The sequence below is a fragment of the Pimephales promelas genome, chromosome 15, assembly GCF_988280905.1.
Source record: "Pimephales promelas chromosome 15, fPimPro1.hap1.1, whole genome shotgun sequence".
NCBI classification, from domain to species: Eukaryota; Metazoa; Chordata; class Actinopteri; order Cypriniformes; family Leuciscidae; genus Pimephales; species Pimephales promelas.
The window spans coordinates 5,406,929-5,424,199 of NC_142783.1; the positions used below are offsets into that span (position 1 = coordinate 5,406,929).

At 39.0% G+C, this 17,271-nt stretch overlaps 1 protein-coding gene across 5 annotated transcripts in view; it reads right to left on the reverse strand.

Moving 5' to 3' along the window:
• Positions 1-17,271, reverse strand: part of LOC120480977 (connector enhancer of kinase suppressor of ras 3) — a 93,257-nt gene continuing 75,986 nt past the window's right edge. For 2 of the 5 annotated variants that reach the window (XM_039674400.2, XM_039674393.2), the window contains exons 16-25: positions 7,565-7,618; positions 7,404-7,443; positions 7,132-7,301; positions 6,828-6,901; positions 6,577-6,648; positions 5,072-5,133; positions 4,880-4,998; positions 3,182-3,533; positions 2,784-2,980; positions 1-641 (exon numbers count right to left, since the gene is read on the reverse strand). In XM_039674400.2, coding sequence (XP_039530334.2) covers positions 459-641; positions 2,784-2,980; positions 3,182-3,533; positions 4,880-4,998; positions 5,072-5,133; positions 6,577-6,648; positions 6,828-6,901; positions 7,132-7,301; positions 7,404-7,443; positions 7,565-7,618 — 1,323 coding nt within the window. In that variant the 3' untranslated portion in view covers positions 1-458. Of the gene's footprint in view, positions 642-2,783; positions 2,981-3,181; positions 3,534-4,879; positions 4,999-5,071; positions 5,134-6,576; positions 6,649-6,827; positions 6,902-7,131; positions 7,302-7,403; positions 7,444-7,564; positions 7,619-9,630; positions 9,741-17,271 lie in introns of those variants that run through there. The other 3 variants (XM_089120048.1, XM_089120049.1, XM_039674407.2) reach the window with 3 other exon arrangements.

The following is a 17,271-nucleotide window of genomic DNA, read 5'->3' on the forward strand; positions in this document are numbered from 1 at the left end:
TAACACTTTAGCATCATATTTATTTAATCAATAAATATATCTAAACAGATGTATTTACAATAATAAAAATGAAAAACTGTACAGACCGCACGTGATCAGCACTTTAAATTACAACCAGGTGAAATCCTTGTTTGTATTGAATGCACACTAAAAATATCAGTAATAAAAACATGTTTGGTTTTCCATGACATCTAAAATTATTTAAAAGAATGTATCTTAACATCAGTGAGACATCACAGGTTTGGAAAAGGTTTAGAAACAACAAGGATTTTACAATAACTTTACATTTGTAACAGACTGATTTGACATTAGTAAAAAAAATAAACAGAAAAATTATGGCAAGTGAAAGAAATGGGAGTCTCAGATCAAATTTCCTCTAGAGGGTTTTAATTCTTACATCAAGATATTAAAATTACATTTTTGCAGTGTTTGTGTTCTGGTGTTTAGGCTAGTGACGGTTATGTTGAGGGAGGCACAGATGGGGCACTAGGGGTGTTCAGGGGTTCAGTCTGTAGCGGGTTGTTTAAAATAATGTCCTGCAGCAGAAGACTGTTGGTCTCTTTCCACTCCCTGAATTTACTTGCGGTGAGAGCAGAGTCAGCCAGTACCTGCTCCAAAGTCAGTAGATCTGCTTCTTTAGCCTAAATCGAAGACAATTTTTTTTTTGTTAAAAATAACTTATTATATAACACAGTATTGATAGCAAATTGGATGAACACAAAATTGATCAAATTAAATTAATATTAATTTGATTTCTACAAAATATGTTTTAAAAAGTCTAAATATGCTTTATTCATCCAACTCTGCTGGTACACTGTAAAAATGAATATGCTTTATCTAATCAATAAAATTGTGGCAACAGATTACAAGCAATATTATTTATTAAATTGAACAAATTAGAATTGAGTAATAGTATTTTTTAAAATGAATTCTAATTTGTACAATTTAATTAATAATATTGCTTGTAATATGTTGCCACAATTTTATTGATTAGATAAAGCATATTATTTTTTCAGTGTAGATTTTGGAATTGACATAGTTCTGCCAGGTGTCAGTAACCTCAAATTTCAAATGATTAATTTTTTACCATCGCTAAAAAAACGAACGCATAAGGGCCTGCTCACATATCGCGTCTTTCGCGCGTTCAAGTTCGTTATTTCAAATGTAGGCTCGCGGTATGCACGCTCATAAAGGAAGCTACGCTCGATTTTACGCTCGAACTTTTCAGAATGCCGCAAGCGCACCATAAGCGCACAATAGGTCACGTGACAAGAAATTTGGGAAAAGGAGAATGCGGCGCGCCTAGCGTTTTTAGGCGCTACTGAACTTTTTTCACTCTAAAGGGCCTGTTCACGCCAATTATACATTTTGAAATAAAACCTATTCACATCAGGTGGAAAAAGAAATGAAAGAACCAGCAATAATCTCTACTGGTCCTGAAGATGGAGCTGCTGTTGTCTTTGCATACCATCTTTTTTAGCACAAGCCTGAAAACGACGTTTACAAATAGTTGCAGTTCATCATCCCTTTTTTCTACAGGTATACCTGTTTAGAGACCTCTAATAATATATGTGCATATATAATAAACATGCATGAATATAATCGTTATGTGTGTTGAGACTGTAACAATATCATATTGACGAAACAGATTTGGTAAACGCTCCAGTGTATAATTGTGTTTCCACTCTGGAGAACATCAAATGTTTACATTTGTGGTACAGTTATTGTAGTAAATACGATGAGAATACTTTTTGTGCGGTAAAAAACAAAAATAACGACTTTATTCAACTATTAATTTCCTTCTCTGTTGGCCTCGAGATATTTCACGTTGTGTAACTGCGCAGCACTTCTGGGTTGTAGGTCACATGCATCACACACATGACCAGCATTGGCCAATACCCTGATTTCACGCAGCTGCCATTTTTGAAATTGAAAGCGAGGCTCCGGTGGGAAGTACAGATAGACAACAATGCCTTGGACTACCAACCTGAAGCTGCTGCTGCGATTTACACTATTGGATGTTAACATCCATAGGTATGTATATAGTTTGTTCCTGCTGCTTTTTTACGTTCTCAATAATTTTTTTTTATTTATAAATGAATTTTACTGTATATAGTCTAAAGTACGAAAGAAATGTATGTACATTTTTAGAATAACTAATTTCTACATTAAACACGACAATACGGCATCGCATTCGCGACACTCCTATGATTAAAGGCGGCACTTCCGGTTTTCTTCCCAAAGGAGCGATTTCAAAATGGCGGCTGCGTGAAATCAGAGTATAGTGAACCTACGTGTGACGTACAACACAGAAGCGCTGCACTGCTACACTACGTGATCTCGAGGCCCAAATTAATAGTTGAATAAAGTCGTTATTTTTGTTTGTTTTTTGCGCACAAAAAGTATTCTTGTCGCTTGATAAACTTAAGATTGAGCCACTGTAGTCACTATTTTAACGATGTCTTTAACTTTTTTGGGCCGGCAAGTTTCAATCCCTTAAAAGCCTATGGAGGAGTGATCCAGCTCTCAGATTTAATCAATAATATGTTAAGTGAGCCTTAGTGTGTAATGTGTAATGTTAGATGGATGATAATTCTGCTGTACAGATCAAGTCAAGGTAATCAAATCACAAAATATGATGCGACCCCACGCTTAGTACACACGCTTGGTACTATTTTTCCCCCCAACATATTTCACAGTCGATGTAAATAGGCCTTAACACTTACAGACAAAATTGTAAGATTTGAGGAAGAATTGAATTGAGGTTTATCTGAACTTCTAACCTTTAGAGTGCTGTTGAGGGTTCTGATGAGATGTATCTTCTCATTGAGCATCTGGTTTCTGCAACGCTTTATAAAGGAGGTTCGTAATTCCCATTTTGATGATGGTTTTCGCTCGCCCGTTGGAGACAGGCTTGCTCTTTTCAAATGCATGTACAATCTTTCCATCTCATCATCAGTTCCTTCCTGTCCATCTAGAGCTATTAAAACAATTATAACTTTTATGGCAAGGGTTATGTTTAAACCTAAGCAATCAAACTTCTATGAAAGTTTTTTTTTTGATCATAACAAACATTAATAATATCCTCCAAATTGATCAGTAGTCATGTCACTGGCTGAACAATGTCATTTCCTATCATAAATCGGTTTATGATATTTAATTGGTTCCCCAACTTGCTCACTTTCAGGTCCGGTGTCATTTGAGGTTAGCAGCGGGTCTGGTTCCTCTGGCTCTGTGGATAATGCCATATGTGTTGTTCTTGATGAGCATTCAAAGGGGCCTTGAGACAATGCAGTGATTTCACTGCATTGTGAGGTTTCCTTTATTGTGGGGTTCATTGTATGGACCACAGCTGAGCAGACCACTGTCTCCCCAGCAGTAGGTGTTGCCTGTGAGACAAGGTCTAGCCAAGACCGTCTATGCTTAGCCAGAGAGGAGGCAGAGCTGTGGGAGGTCATCGTACTGACGGGGGAGGGTAGGGTTCCAGTGGTTTCACTAGGAACAGGGGAGGAATATGGCGGAGGAAGGCTTTCCTAAATGGGAAAGATACATCAGAGTAAGGGACAATGGAATTGTCTATTATAATATATGTTGGGTGCAAATGTTTTCAAACATAGTTCTTCTAAATCAAGGGTGTCCAGTCCTGCTACTGGAGGGCCACTTTACTGCAGAGTTTAGCTCCAATACACCTGCCTGGAAGATTTTGGTGACCCTCCTAAAGATTTCAGGTGTGTTTAATTAAGGCTATAGCTAAGCTCTGTGGTTGCTTCTCAATTCTCAAATTAAAAACCAATTCATACTTCTATGACTAAGGAAGCGAGGGAATGAAATGAGGATGCACAAATAAGAAATGAGAAGCACCCATAACTAGGGTTGGGTATCGAGAATCGAGTGGAACCGGGACTAACTTTTCGTTTTTCCCGGAATCGTTCAAAAGTTAAAATTTTGATTCCTAGTTTCGATATTCACAGTCCGCCGAGCGGAAGAAGAAACCGCTGAACAACACCAACGAAGAAGCGTCTACCGGAAGTGTTGGCATAATCGCGCGAGTCGAACATGAGTACCTTACGTCGGCGATCCAAAGTGTGGCTTCACTTTTCTAAAAATAACAAAATCTCGGCAAAATGCAAAATTTGTGACAAAAGGAGTATTTTTACAGAAGGATTATTTCCTTCAGAAAGGCCGTTGGTTAGCAAGGTTAGCTAAACTTTTTTGACCCTGCCTCTTAAAAGAATCGGAATCGAGAATCGTTGGGAACCGGAATCGAAACAAGGAATCGGAATCGCAATCGTTCAAATTCAAACGATACCCAACCCTACCCATAACCTTTCCTTCGATTCCTTTTTCCTCATTTTCTTTCCTTGCATCCTTCCTAGCATCCTAAGGGGGGTGGAGCTGAGATGCTAGGAAAGGAAACGTCTCGTTATGTCGTGACGACGAATGGGGTCTCGCTTAGAAAGCCTATCAACTTTGAGTATTTAGTATTAGTACCTGTCTAACGATGTACTGTATGTTCATGCTGAAATCTTCTGGATAGAGTCCCGCTCAGAGCAGGATTGAACACACTTGTTCCGTATCTTAATAGTTTCTTTTTTATAATGCCCCTTTTCCATTCTAATAATATCATTGAAGAATACCATTAACCACAGTGATGGTGACTAAAGTAAATATTAAAGATGGCAAATTTTATGGTGTTATGTTAATTTTATGGCATGGTGTTATTTATTGAACAACTCCAATCAATGTGTAAATTCTGTGTTAATTTAACACTTTAAGCTGTTGTGTGAATGCAGACAATGTGAAAACAGTGAAACCTGAAGTTTGTATTAATCTTTGGCCGGAGGTCAAGGACACATGTATTGTGCAACTGTGAACTTGCCTGGTGAGCAGCAGCTGATGGACTATTCACAATTTCTACAGCTTGGGTGTGGTGCTCAGTATAGGGTGGAGGAGGTGTGTCTGTGGACTCCTCGTGATCACTGGCCTCACTGTAGCATTCTGTGCAGTAGACAAACAAAGATGCCAAAAAATTCTAAGGAATGCTTGTAACACTAGTAGACTTACAACTTACCAGCTGTATGACCCTCTGTGGGTTCATACTGAATAGATGCCAGACCAAGTTTATTTAACCATCTGAAATAACAAAACATAAGTTACTGACAATGACACAAAATGACAGTTTATACAAGAGATTATTAAAACTGTCTAACCCAATTTTTTTTTATAAATTCATTCAAGTTTCCTCAGTATTTAACCCCATTCATCTTCCTTTCCATGTGTCGCACAAGCAAACAAAAACCAAAGACAGGTCAGCAAACTCAATGTCAGCAAAACCAATCACACAAAATGAATGAGAGTAGCTTCAGCTCTCTTGCAGGGGGGTCACCCTTGGCAAACTGGTCCCAGGTGAGAGGCCAGACCAAGAGTGATTCAATACGTTCCCTAGAGAATGTGATTTGAAAGTGATCTGATAAAAGAGTGAAAGACCATGACTGGTAGAATGAAACCAGGGCACTCTCCTGGAGCACCTGATAGCCAGGTTCTGGCTCAGTCGGGCTCAGCCCACTAGAATAAAGTGGGGCCTTTTCCTTGTGGGATCACCACCTGCAAGGAGAAGCCGAGGAGGGCCCATACACACAGGATACTGTGGCACCAGCTCGATATGGTTGGCCTCACCTCCACACAGCTCGAGGGCTGGAGCCAAAGTCCTGGATAGAGTTTGAACTAGTCACCCAGGGTGATAAACAAATTCCCTGACTCTGCGCCACGGTGTCACGTGCAGGAAAGACTGTGTTCTGTTTACGTTATGTTATTCCTTCATCCCGAGGAAGGCTGGAGACACAGAGTCTGAATGGGTTCTGTTCAAAACTGACATTGCGAGATAGGCTGCTTGGAGCTGTGGCTGAAAGTTTGTTAATCTGACAGCAACCCAATGAGAATCCATGGACTTTTCCGGCCTCAAAGAGTTTGTAGCAAATGGCTTAGTTGAGGGAAGCATTGCCTGATGCAGAATTTGCTAACCTCACCTGTTGATATAATTGGGAGGGTGAAGGAAAACCTTTGAGGATCTTCTGAACCCTGAGGATAATATCTTGAAAGAAGAGGCAGGGCTGGAGGAATTGGGAGAGTACTCAAGCATTTTCTGTTGGAAGTCACTGAGGAAGTTAAAGGTTCAGAAGTGGCAAGGGGCCAGGGCTGCCAAGATTCAATATACTGAAGAAACTGAAGCCCCTAGATGTAGTCAGAATAGCACCTGGAGATTGGAAGGCAGGTGTGGTGGTTCCCATATTTAAAAAAAAAAAAAGACCGGAGGGTGTTTTCTAATTATGAGGGTTTTTGGACTTGGATAAAGGCTTACGACCATGTTCCCAGGGCTGTGTTGTGGGGGGCAATAAGGGAGTATGGGTACCAGGGCTGCTTATGGGTGCCATCCGGGCCTAATGACTTGACATGACTTAACTATCTATATCAGTAGTTTATACAAAACATTACTGTAACTACTGTAAATACAACCATGGATGTTACTAAAAAGAATATGTTTTTTTTTTTTTCAAACTGATGTGTCAATGGGCTTACAACTTCATGTCCACATTGTTGTCAGCTGCAAAGTAGAACATCATGACTTTGGGATGGCAAGCTTTGATCGCACTGTGAGAAATACAAAAAAGTGTGAAGGGTTTTTTCAATTGAAAGATATTTTATAATCATCATGGTAATGAAAAAAAAGAACCATGTTATATTCTAATAATTGAAGGCCCTTTCATTTGGAAAACAAATATTGTTTAGCAATTCAAGAGGAAATGAACAGAAATGACAATGTCACTTACTATTTTTTCTTACATTCCATTGCTCTGTCAATTACAAAATCAGTCAAATTTATGAAGCCTTCTGCTTTTTCAGCCTGGGAAAAAACACAAAACAAAAGTTTTTTTGTAACATGTCCTTTCTTCCCATTATTATCAAGGCAGAGAAAAAACTATTAAAATTAAATCCTAAATCCTTTTTTACCAAGATTAATGCTAAAATATCTAAGAAAAAATGTTGTGCTGACCTTTATAAATAATATTCAATTCATAGAAAAAACAATAGCATGATAAGATGTAGGCACATAAATGGCATTCGGATACTCACCACTTGATTTGTGTACCAGTACAGAGAGGTTTTCTTTAGAATAAACCAATACTTTTTCCACTTAATTCCCAGAAATCCCTTCCCCTCTTTTTTCCTATAGAGCCAGCCCTGATGGTCCACTGGCTCCAGATCTTTTACTGAAACTCTCCTTCTGCTCATTCTTAGACTGCCTATTAGAACAAATGTTTAAATGCCACAATAAAACAAAAATGGTGACTCTGGAAGAAAAAAAAAACACAACTTTTGAGTTGTTTGTGCAGTGCAACACATACCTCCACAATTCTTCTTTTTTGACTTCTGTCTGAGAGACACCTGAAGATAAATGCATATGTAATATGGTGATATTATAATGACCTTGTCTTGTAATCATGATTTCTGATACTTTCACACTACAATGCAGAATATGAATGTACAATAGGTTCACAAGAATTACCGGATTGTACTCATCAGCAGCAATTTGGGGAGCCAGAGAAATGGGGAAAGAGGCCTGGAAAAAGACCAAAGCAGACACATTCGGTGATCATTAGGATCAGTTTCAGTCAGAGACTTTGACAGCACTTTGTTTTACAGCCCTGTTCGGCATGTACATACTAAGTATTTACTAAAGCAATTACAATAACTGCTAATAACTAGGTATTAACCCTGAACCTGAACCCTAAACCTAACCGTAACCCATTTTAAGTCCAAGTATTTACCTTATATTATTCAGTACTTTTTTGGGTAAGTACACTGCACACCATACATACTTTAAAATGAAGTGCAACAGTGCATTCAGAAAGTATTCAGTCTATCTTTATCTATAGCATCCCATTACTTTTTTGCTATTTTGTTATGTGGTAGCCTTAAAAAAATCCACACCAGATTTGTGATACTTTGGATTCTGAATTTGGGCATTTTCAGACAATTTTCTCTGCAGATGGGATGGGGACTATTGGTGGAGATTTTCAGAGATGTTCATTGAGTTTAAATGGCTCGCAATGTCTTAGCTGTTGCAAGGTAAACCTTCAGCCCAGTCCTGAGCCCTCTGAACAAAGTTTTTATTTTGCTGCATTCAACTTTCCTTTATGACCAGTCCAGATATTTCGCAGGTGATATTCAGTGCCTAGTTACCTAGACATGACAGATAACCTTGAGGCTTCGTCTACATTTGAAAACACATTTGAAAACAGTGTTTTCATTTCAAAGCACTCTCATCCACACCAGCGTTTCCAGAAACTTCTGGATATGTTGATCCAGTAATATGTCTTGGCAAAGCATGGTGACGTTGGAAAACACTAAATTCACCTTATTGCGCATGCATAAAACCTCTTAAATGATTATTTGAAGTTAGAACTTATCTAATATAAACTTATCAGTTTGTGGCAGTAAATGAAGAGATGTCTTATCGAAGTTCAGCATGGAGTACCACAAGGCTCAGTACCAGGAACGTTGTTATTCACTCTCTACATGCTACCCTTGGGAGATTTCATTAGGAAGCATGGGATTCATTTTCCCTGTCATGCTGATGATACTCAGCCCCTATATCTCTTTGCTCCCCGACAAAACTTGCTATTTCAAGAAATGAATGCTTAGCTGATATAAAAATGCTTGATGCATTTTCAGCTGTTATACCTTACATTTCCAGGTGTGTCTAGGTATTGTCCAATCAATTGGTATGCCACAGATGAACTTCCGTCAAAGTATAAAAAACAACTAGAAGATCATCTAGAGAAACATAATGCACCTGAGAAATCTAGTGTCTGAATACTTATGTCAACGTGATATTTTAAGTTCTCATATTTTTTACTGGTTTAATTTGATGTCTTTTTTTTTTAATAAAAAATGCAACTTTGCAAAAATGGATTTTGCTTTGTCATCATGATGTACGGAGTGTAGATTGATCTGCATTATGTGGCATTGTCACAGGACTTGTGATTAAAATGTTCTGAGCTGATATAGAAAAGCACATTGGCACAATGAAAATTACAACACTTAACTGATATCTAATACAAATTGTGCATATAGGAAAGCTACATCAGTATGCAAACTAAAAGACCTAACATCATTTAAAACACTGACATGAAAAACTGTCACAGAATGTCACAACCTTTAAATATATTATGTAATTAATAAAAATGTATTCACAGTAAAGAAGACGCAAGCAAAATGAAACTTTCTCAATTTCCTCAAACTTCACAAGTTCCTTTTAAGGTATAACAGAAGAGCAGACAATTTGAAGGAGCATTTTCTTCACATTGCAATATGTACCTAATAATTATCCAAAAAGGTTTGCTACCATAGAACATGCTTTAAATGTACCTATTCAAGTTGCCTATATTGTAACCATAAAGTTAAAAAAGTATATTGTAACCATTCAAGTGTCAAAATCTGCTGTCTATTTGTCTATATCTAAGAAATCAAAGTAAATATGTAGATGACATCATTTAGAAGAGACATTTTAAGCTCTCAAGCCTCCAGTTGTCAATAATACTGTTACAGTATATAATATAGTATTAATACATTATCTGATTTACCCGTTCACCAGACTCTGTCCTTCCACCTCGATTAATGGACGTGCACATTGCCGGATCATTTTAGAGAAAAAAGAACTTCTGCTTACGCAAGAAACATTTCAAAACATTCTCCACTTCTTATTCTACACACAAATAAGGGCAGTAAACACAGTCACATGAACATGTCTCTAGTTCTGTTAATCAGACTCCTTCTATATTTAAGCCTGAGTTTTCCTTAGCCCCTTGTCTAGTGCTTACTTTATGTTATAGTGTGTACACTCTAAAATTCTGGGTTGTTTTAACCCAACTTTGGGTCAAATATGGACACAAACGTTGGGTTAAAAATGCAATGTAAAAATGTAACCCAATGGCTGGGTTTGTCCATATTTGACCCAAAGTTGGGTTGAAACAACCCAGCATTTTTAGCGTGATTAGGTATTGATTAAAAAAAATGTATGCTTATATGATACAGAGTAAATGGCTAGAATTTAATAATCATAGAATATACAATTTAATGAAGCAAATCAAATATTTTCACATCCAACATCTACCGGTATTTTGCTGAAATGAAGACTTCAGTTACCAGAACTAATCACAAGAGGTTCACCAAGTCCTCAAACTCCAGAGGTTAAAGGGGTGGTATAATGCCCTTTTCACAAGATGTAAAATAAATCTCTGATGTCTCCAGAGTGTTTATGTGAAGTTTTAGCTCAAAATACCCCACAGATATTTTTATATAGGATGTTAAAGTTGTCACTTTTTGAGGGTTAGCAAAAACGCACTGCTTTGTGTCTGGCCCTTTAAATGCAAAAGAGCTGCAGCTCCCGACACAGTGGGCGGAGCTTCAATAGCGTGCGTGTTAGCAGCTTCGATTACCTCACAGACACATGCTAAATGTCAGAAAGTGTTCTACCTTTTATGTTTAAACCGGAGTCAGACAAAGATATGTTGCTGATGTGGAGTCAGGATAATCTATAAATCACTTGTATAGACCATTTCACAAGATGTAAACAACACTGGTCCAGAAGCACTTCCTGTTTCAGTTTGTAACTGTTTTCTTTATTTCACATGTAAAGAAAACATCTTAAAGATGTTTGTTTAACTTTTTGATTCAGTTTTAAATGTTTTGTTGGTTGTATTTTATCCCAGCTTTTATGTAGTGTTAAAAAACTGAAACAGGAAGTGCTTCTGGACTAGTGTTGTTTACATCTTGTGAAATGGTCTATGAACTGTTGTGAGATGCACACAGCGTGACTACAACTCCTTTTCCTCTTCTCAACATGGACTGGGTGTCCCGGGGAAGGGGTTTATATAAATTTTAGGGTTAGTGATGTTACTAACCCAGGAGGAAGCTTCTGTAGTTCCTACCAGCCATTTGTTGTAGTTCTTAAAAAACATTTTCTTTAAAAGCAAATATCTTCCTTTGCTTCGAACTTTGAGCATTGTAACTTTTGCAGATGTGGTTTATGCTCAAACAGCAACAATACACATTTCATATGATTATGAAATCATAATCAACAACCCCTTTAAGATTCTTCTAGCATAAAAAATCAAATCATACTCCATATTCCATACCAGATGGGGGCAGTATACCTCCAGAAAGTCAAACACATCTTCAAACAACACGGGCCAGCGCTGTCTTGCTGTCTCTCCCTCGTGCATAATAATCAAATCAATTGACATGATAGTAAAAGGTTGGAAGGCCGCAGTTTCACGTGGAACATTTGGAGATTTTTTAGAGACTAAATTATAAAGGCCGTCTCATAGACGCCTGTCTCAAGCCGGTGCATTTCGACGATATGGGAAAATAAAGCCCAGACTATTATTTGAAGTTTTACGATATTCGTTTTCTTCGTATTACATTTTTATTGTTAGTTTGAATTAATTTGACAGACAGCATTCACTGATGTTGACCAAGCTAGCGCCATTCAGAGCTGCCAACTCTCACGAATTCACCGTGAGACTTTTCACTTTTCACACGCTCTCACGCCACACATCAAGTTTGTCACGCACAGAAAAGGACACGGAGACCGACAGACTAGACGGAGCAGGTCAATTATGATATATAAAAAAATCTCAGCTCTCAGATTCTGTCAATTTTATTACGCAATTCAAACAATAAATACCGTTTTGGTGCTTGTAAATGTTAAGGCCTCATTATGCTTCTGCGTCAACTCCACGGCGTAGCTACGTCGTCACTGCTACGGCGTCGTGGCCGTTTTATACTTCTGCGTGAGGTTGTGGTGCATCGCGGTGCATTTCACCGCCAGAACGCTAGGGGGGTTCGCGAATCTCTTTGGTTCCGTGCGCCGCGAGCGAAAGAGAGAGAATGTTGTTTTAGCAGCTGCCAGCTGGAGCTAATCGACGTTGAATAACAAGACGACACAAACTTTATCCCCACAGAATCAACACGGATGTCCAGGGCACGTTCCACCCATAGACAATAAAATAAAGGTTCCACCCGAGCTGCCATAACGATACCTGTTCGGAATGACTTAAAGGATTTTTTCAGTCTCCACATGGAACTGTGCTATGCAGGATAATGTGTCCCGTGGCAGACTTGGTTAGTACTGTATTATCAATGATGTAACCGTGAACATTGTATTGAAAATAAACAACAAACTGTGTTTCAAAACAAACGTTGATTTATTGATTGATTGAAGTTTATTGCGAGCAAAAAAGAAAAAAAAAGAATATAGACATATATATTAACAATGAAAAAAAAAACAGTTTATTTTTAGATTAATTCTTTATTTACTTTTTTATAAGAGTATTATAATTATCAGAATGAGGGTGCAAACGTTAAAAATAGCGCTAAAAGCGGGAGGGGGAAATCGGAAAAGCTACACTCCTGAATTGATGTATAATCTGACCAATCAAAGCCCTTGCTGTCTGCGTCGCCTCGACGCGTAGTTACAAATTTTTGGAGGTGCACGTCGAGCTACGGCGGAGGGGTCGGAGAGGGGTTCGCGTCGACGGATAGGGGTCTGCGGGGGTACGCCGTCGATTCGACGCAGAAGCATAAAACAGGCTTTACACGACAGATCCCTAGCGCACGTGAACCGATCATCTCTACTAGCTAATGGTAAAAGAACATGAACACTGTTGAAAGATACAGTATGCTACAAATTACCAAAATGTTCCTCATGCATAATGTCGACCAATAATTATGACCAATAATTATTATATCGACATAATGTCGACCAATAAACTGAAATGTAGTAGTGGGCTGTACTTTGCACACGGTTGACATCAGGTTCAAGTACACACACAAGCCGTGCGAGTTACTCGTGTACATCAGTTTGGCTGGTGTTTCTGTTGCCTGCCCGCATACCGCCCCCCATGGCCAAAACTGGTATTACAACACCTGCCGAGCCGGGGCTAGTAAGCACAATAACTTGTAATTTTTTTAATGACATCATCAACCTTATTTCTTCTCACTCTTTTGATGCGTGTAGCTCATTTTTTGGATATTTTAACCTCAATTTTTTCCTCAATGGCACCTTTAATGTACCAGGGACACAATATTACCAATAATATTGTGATATTGTCAGTGGCTGTGCTTTGAAAGATATTGGTGAAATGCGGAATGTTTACAACCAAATTTCTTCCTCTCATAAAGCCCATTTTCCAGTGTTTTTTGTAATTATTAACATTTATGTCTCAGCAGAAATGGTGTCCATGTGATTGAGAAAGCCCTATCTCTGCTGTCTCTGACTTCATGGGATTAACCAGAGGATCATTTCTCACAATGTCCTGTTCAGATGATTGTCACACCACTTAAATAAATATCCCCCTGAGGGAAAGCCATGTCGCTGCCTGACACAGAGGGTTCATTCTTTGGCTCTCTCTTTCTCTCTCTTTTTTTTTTTGAGTCGCGTGGGGTTATTCCCCTTGCGTGACCATGGAGGACTTACAAGATGGTGTTCTAAAGAATCTCACGTGGCGTCGCGGTTTTAAATGGCATCCGCGATGTGTGTTGAAGATTGTTTTTTGGCAATTGGAGAAATTGTTGGGCAAAATACATTTGATATTTTGACAACTAGAAAACCTAGCCCTTAACTTGATTGCTCAGTTCGAACCAGAGTTTGACTGCTCCCTTTTCCCTGCTGGTCTCGGTTCTCAATATATCATTTGGGTTCATTCACACTGCCAGTGATTTTCTGGAATCTGTGTGTCCGTTCACACACATCACGTAAAGACTCTTGACATCAGATTGTGATGTATAATGTCTCTGCAGAATCTTAAGTTTGCATATGATCTGTGATTTCTCTCAAATTATTTCTGATTCGATCGTAAACGAATGCATCGCGTAACGTTCCACTAAGCAGCCGAACAATCTCAGCTTGTCACTTCAACACACCCCTTACGCCATTGGTCCTACCTTTTGTTCACACAGGGCGTGCTCCGGGACTGATCCCAGCAATATTATAGGTCCCCATCCCGGGATCAATCCTGTTATCAATCTCGGGATGTGTTTGCATTCATACAAAAGCTACAATAGTAATACTCGGTGTGTGAAAGGGGCTCAGGTATCGGCTATGAAGGAGAAGGTGCCAAAATGGATATTGCTTGGGTCACCGTGGCTTTGCCAACATATTTTGTTGATCCTGGAATAACATTCCTGTCTGAAAATTTTGTCCTAATCCTATCCTTTGTCCTAATCGAAAATCACAGGGAAATGATATGTGAATAACACTGATGTATATACCGCCGCCGACTTGAAAAGCTCTGGTGAAGGACGCCTGTCTAAAATTACGAGGAAGCTTGTTGACGCTTTGGGCGCTCTGACGTAGCGGGAGAAGAGAAGTGTCATAATATGAAATATAAACAGAAAAAGCAAGCAATATGGCACTAGAAACCTTTTATAATGACAGCATTTTTATAACCGTTTTGGTCATATTTGGTTGGGGAAAAAAACGAATAATATTTATAATATAGAATAATTACCTATTATTATTATTTGCATGTATTGCAATTGGTCAAATCGGTGTCACCGTGAGCAAATGAACTGCATTCCCGCTTAAAACGAGCGTTCGTAAATATTTCCAATAAAAGTTGTGCTCATCCTCAAAATGTGTATCACTGGATCATTATGGAAGTTGTTATGTTTGGAGCTGCTGTATTTTATTTTTGGAGATGGCGTCGAACTCAGAAATTTTGGGTTCATGACACCCTCCAGGACCTTTTATCTATATGCAAACAACGTCATTTCATAAATGATAGGGAACCCAGCATCGGAGATTATTAGCTTCTCCTCCATTTACTCAGAACTCAGACTGATCCCATGAAGTAGCGTGTGTATGACACGCGGCACACGCCAATTCGTATTTCCATTTTTGGCGCGCTATCAAGACGCATAATCGCTTTTCAGCGTATTTATGAACGCCGTTGACTTAAGGTTATTACTGTATATACTTTGTATAAATATATGACTTACCTCAACCCTGTCCCTAAACCTAACCGTCACTGGGGTTAATGCCATTTATGACTGTTCCCTTGCCATCTTAGGAAAATAAAAGATCGCTCCCCAGATGTAGATCTACATTTTGCTTTGTTTCGCGCAGACATTTGACGGCGTGTACAGGCACGCGGAATCACTCGGACGTTAATGGCGTAGACATATACGGATACACGCGGATAGCTCAAAATGCGTAGAGATAACACGCCACTTTCGAGTCAACATTATGTTTACGCAAAAGTCATGATGTCATGTTGCAGAACTAATGTTTTGGTAGGAATGAAAGATTACATTGTATGTTTCTCCGGAATCAGCGGGTGCGATATTCCAATTGGTTGCTGGTGTTTTGCCGCTCAATTGCGTCACAGCTCATTACCATAAGGTTTAGCTTCTTTCAACTTTCTGATTGTCGTTCAAAACGTTCAAAACGCCCAAAACACGTCGCCGATGGATGTGACGCTCCTTGCAGCTGAGAGAGGCCAGCTTCCATTGAAAATGAATGACTTCCGGTTGCATTAGAAACTCAAGTTGGGAGGTGGTGTGTACGTACAGTAACCCTGCTTGTAAGCCTAAACGTGACATAAACTGTAAACTTCCCTTAAATCTGATTGGTTGATTCGAATGGTGTTCCAGGATCAACAAAGATGTTGATCCAGGAACATGTTGTAGGCTACGTGTTGAAATCACTTTCAACCAGAATATAAATAATGGCACTTGGAATCCATTTCTTAAAGGTGCATTGCGCAAGTCTCTGAGTTTTTGCAGAACTACGCCCCCCTCTGGGCGACAAGCAAAACTGCAACCAGAGGTGTGCACGCTCATGGACCACACACACACACGCACGCTTGCACGAGCTGTTCATAAGGAGCATCAGCCGCAAAGGAGCATCAGCCGCACACATCTTTTGTTTACATCAACCCGGTCTCATCCCAAGACGTCATATAACTGACGTCTTGGGACGTCTTTTGACCATACGTCAATATCCGCCTTTTTAGGGCCCCCTTAAACGTCGGTAGATGAGGTTATGGGATCCTAACTCTACCCCATACCTAAACCTAACCCTAAACCTAACCCGTCACCTAAGTGACGTTAAAGGTAAAGCGTCAGTTGTATGACGGCCCAGGATCGCCATCTACCGACGTTTAAGGGGGCCCTAAAAAGGCGGATATTGACGTATGGTCAAAAGACGTCCCAAGACGTCAGTTATATGACGTCTTGGGATGAGACTGTGTTTTTTACATGCTTACAGTCATAATGTCTTCAGAGGTAATAAAATTAGAAATCTGCAAGTCATTTTAAATATATGAAAGGAAAGGTATTTGAGTAAAATGAGTTTGAGGGTTCACACTCGCACAGCATTCACAACACCCAAATGAACAAAAAACTCTCTCCATGTTGTGGTGCGGTGCCGTTCACCATCTGAGATCACTCATGCTTGTTATGTTAACATTGACAAGGATATAGAAACAGAAGTATATTTGACATAATCTTCATGGTTGATGAAAACTAGGCACTCAGTTGAGGATCACTCTGCACAGAAGGCAGCAACAACACCCTTAAAAGTAAAGGTTTCCCCATCAGCATTATGAAGAACCTTCAACATCCATCGCACAAAATCTTCTTTGCAGTGGAAAGAGATTGTTTAGATTATTAAAATATTCTTCACACCAAGAATATTTTGGAATATTTTAGAATATTCACATATTGAACTGATCTTCGAGGAACTTAATGTTCTTCCACTGCAAAATCGCCCTTTTGAAACCTTTATTTTTAAGTGTGAATGTACAGTTCAGAAAAAAATGAAAGTTCACTTTGTAGGTTCAAGATATAATATGTTTGAATGTTATTAAAATAATAATGGCTGCCCTACACTGTGTTTTGTATGCGTATTAGAGAACAGTTTGGGTAAACATGCATCGTGCATGGATATTCGGATGACCGAGTTTATATTAGCCTGAGTGAGTTTGGACATGTTTAACATAAACCCAGATACAAATATTTAGAAAACTGTAGAGTTCAGATATTCCCACATAAGATGAAGATTTTCAGCTTCCTATCTGCAAACTAAACCGATTCTGCCAAACTGGCAAGGTTGCACTAAAAAGAGATCATGCCAATCAGCAAGCATGAAGGCAGCTCCCTGACACCTCTACTTGACTGTTTAAACGATGTCAAAGCGTGGTTAGC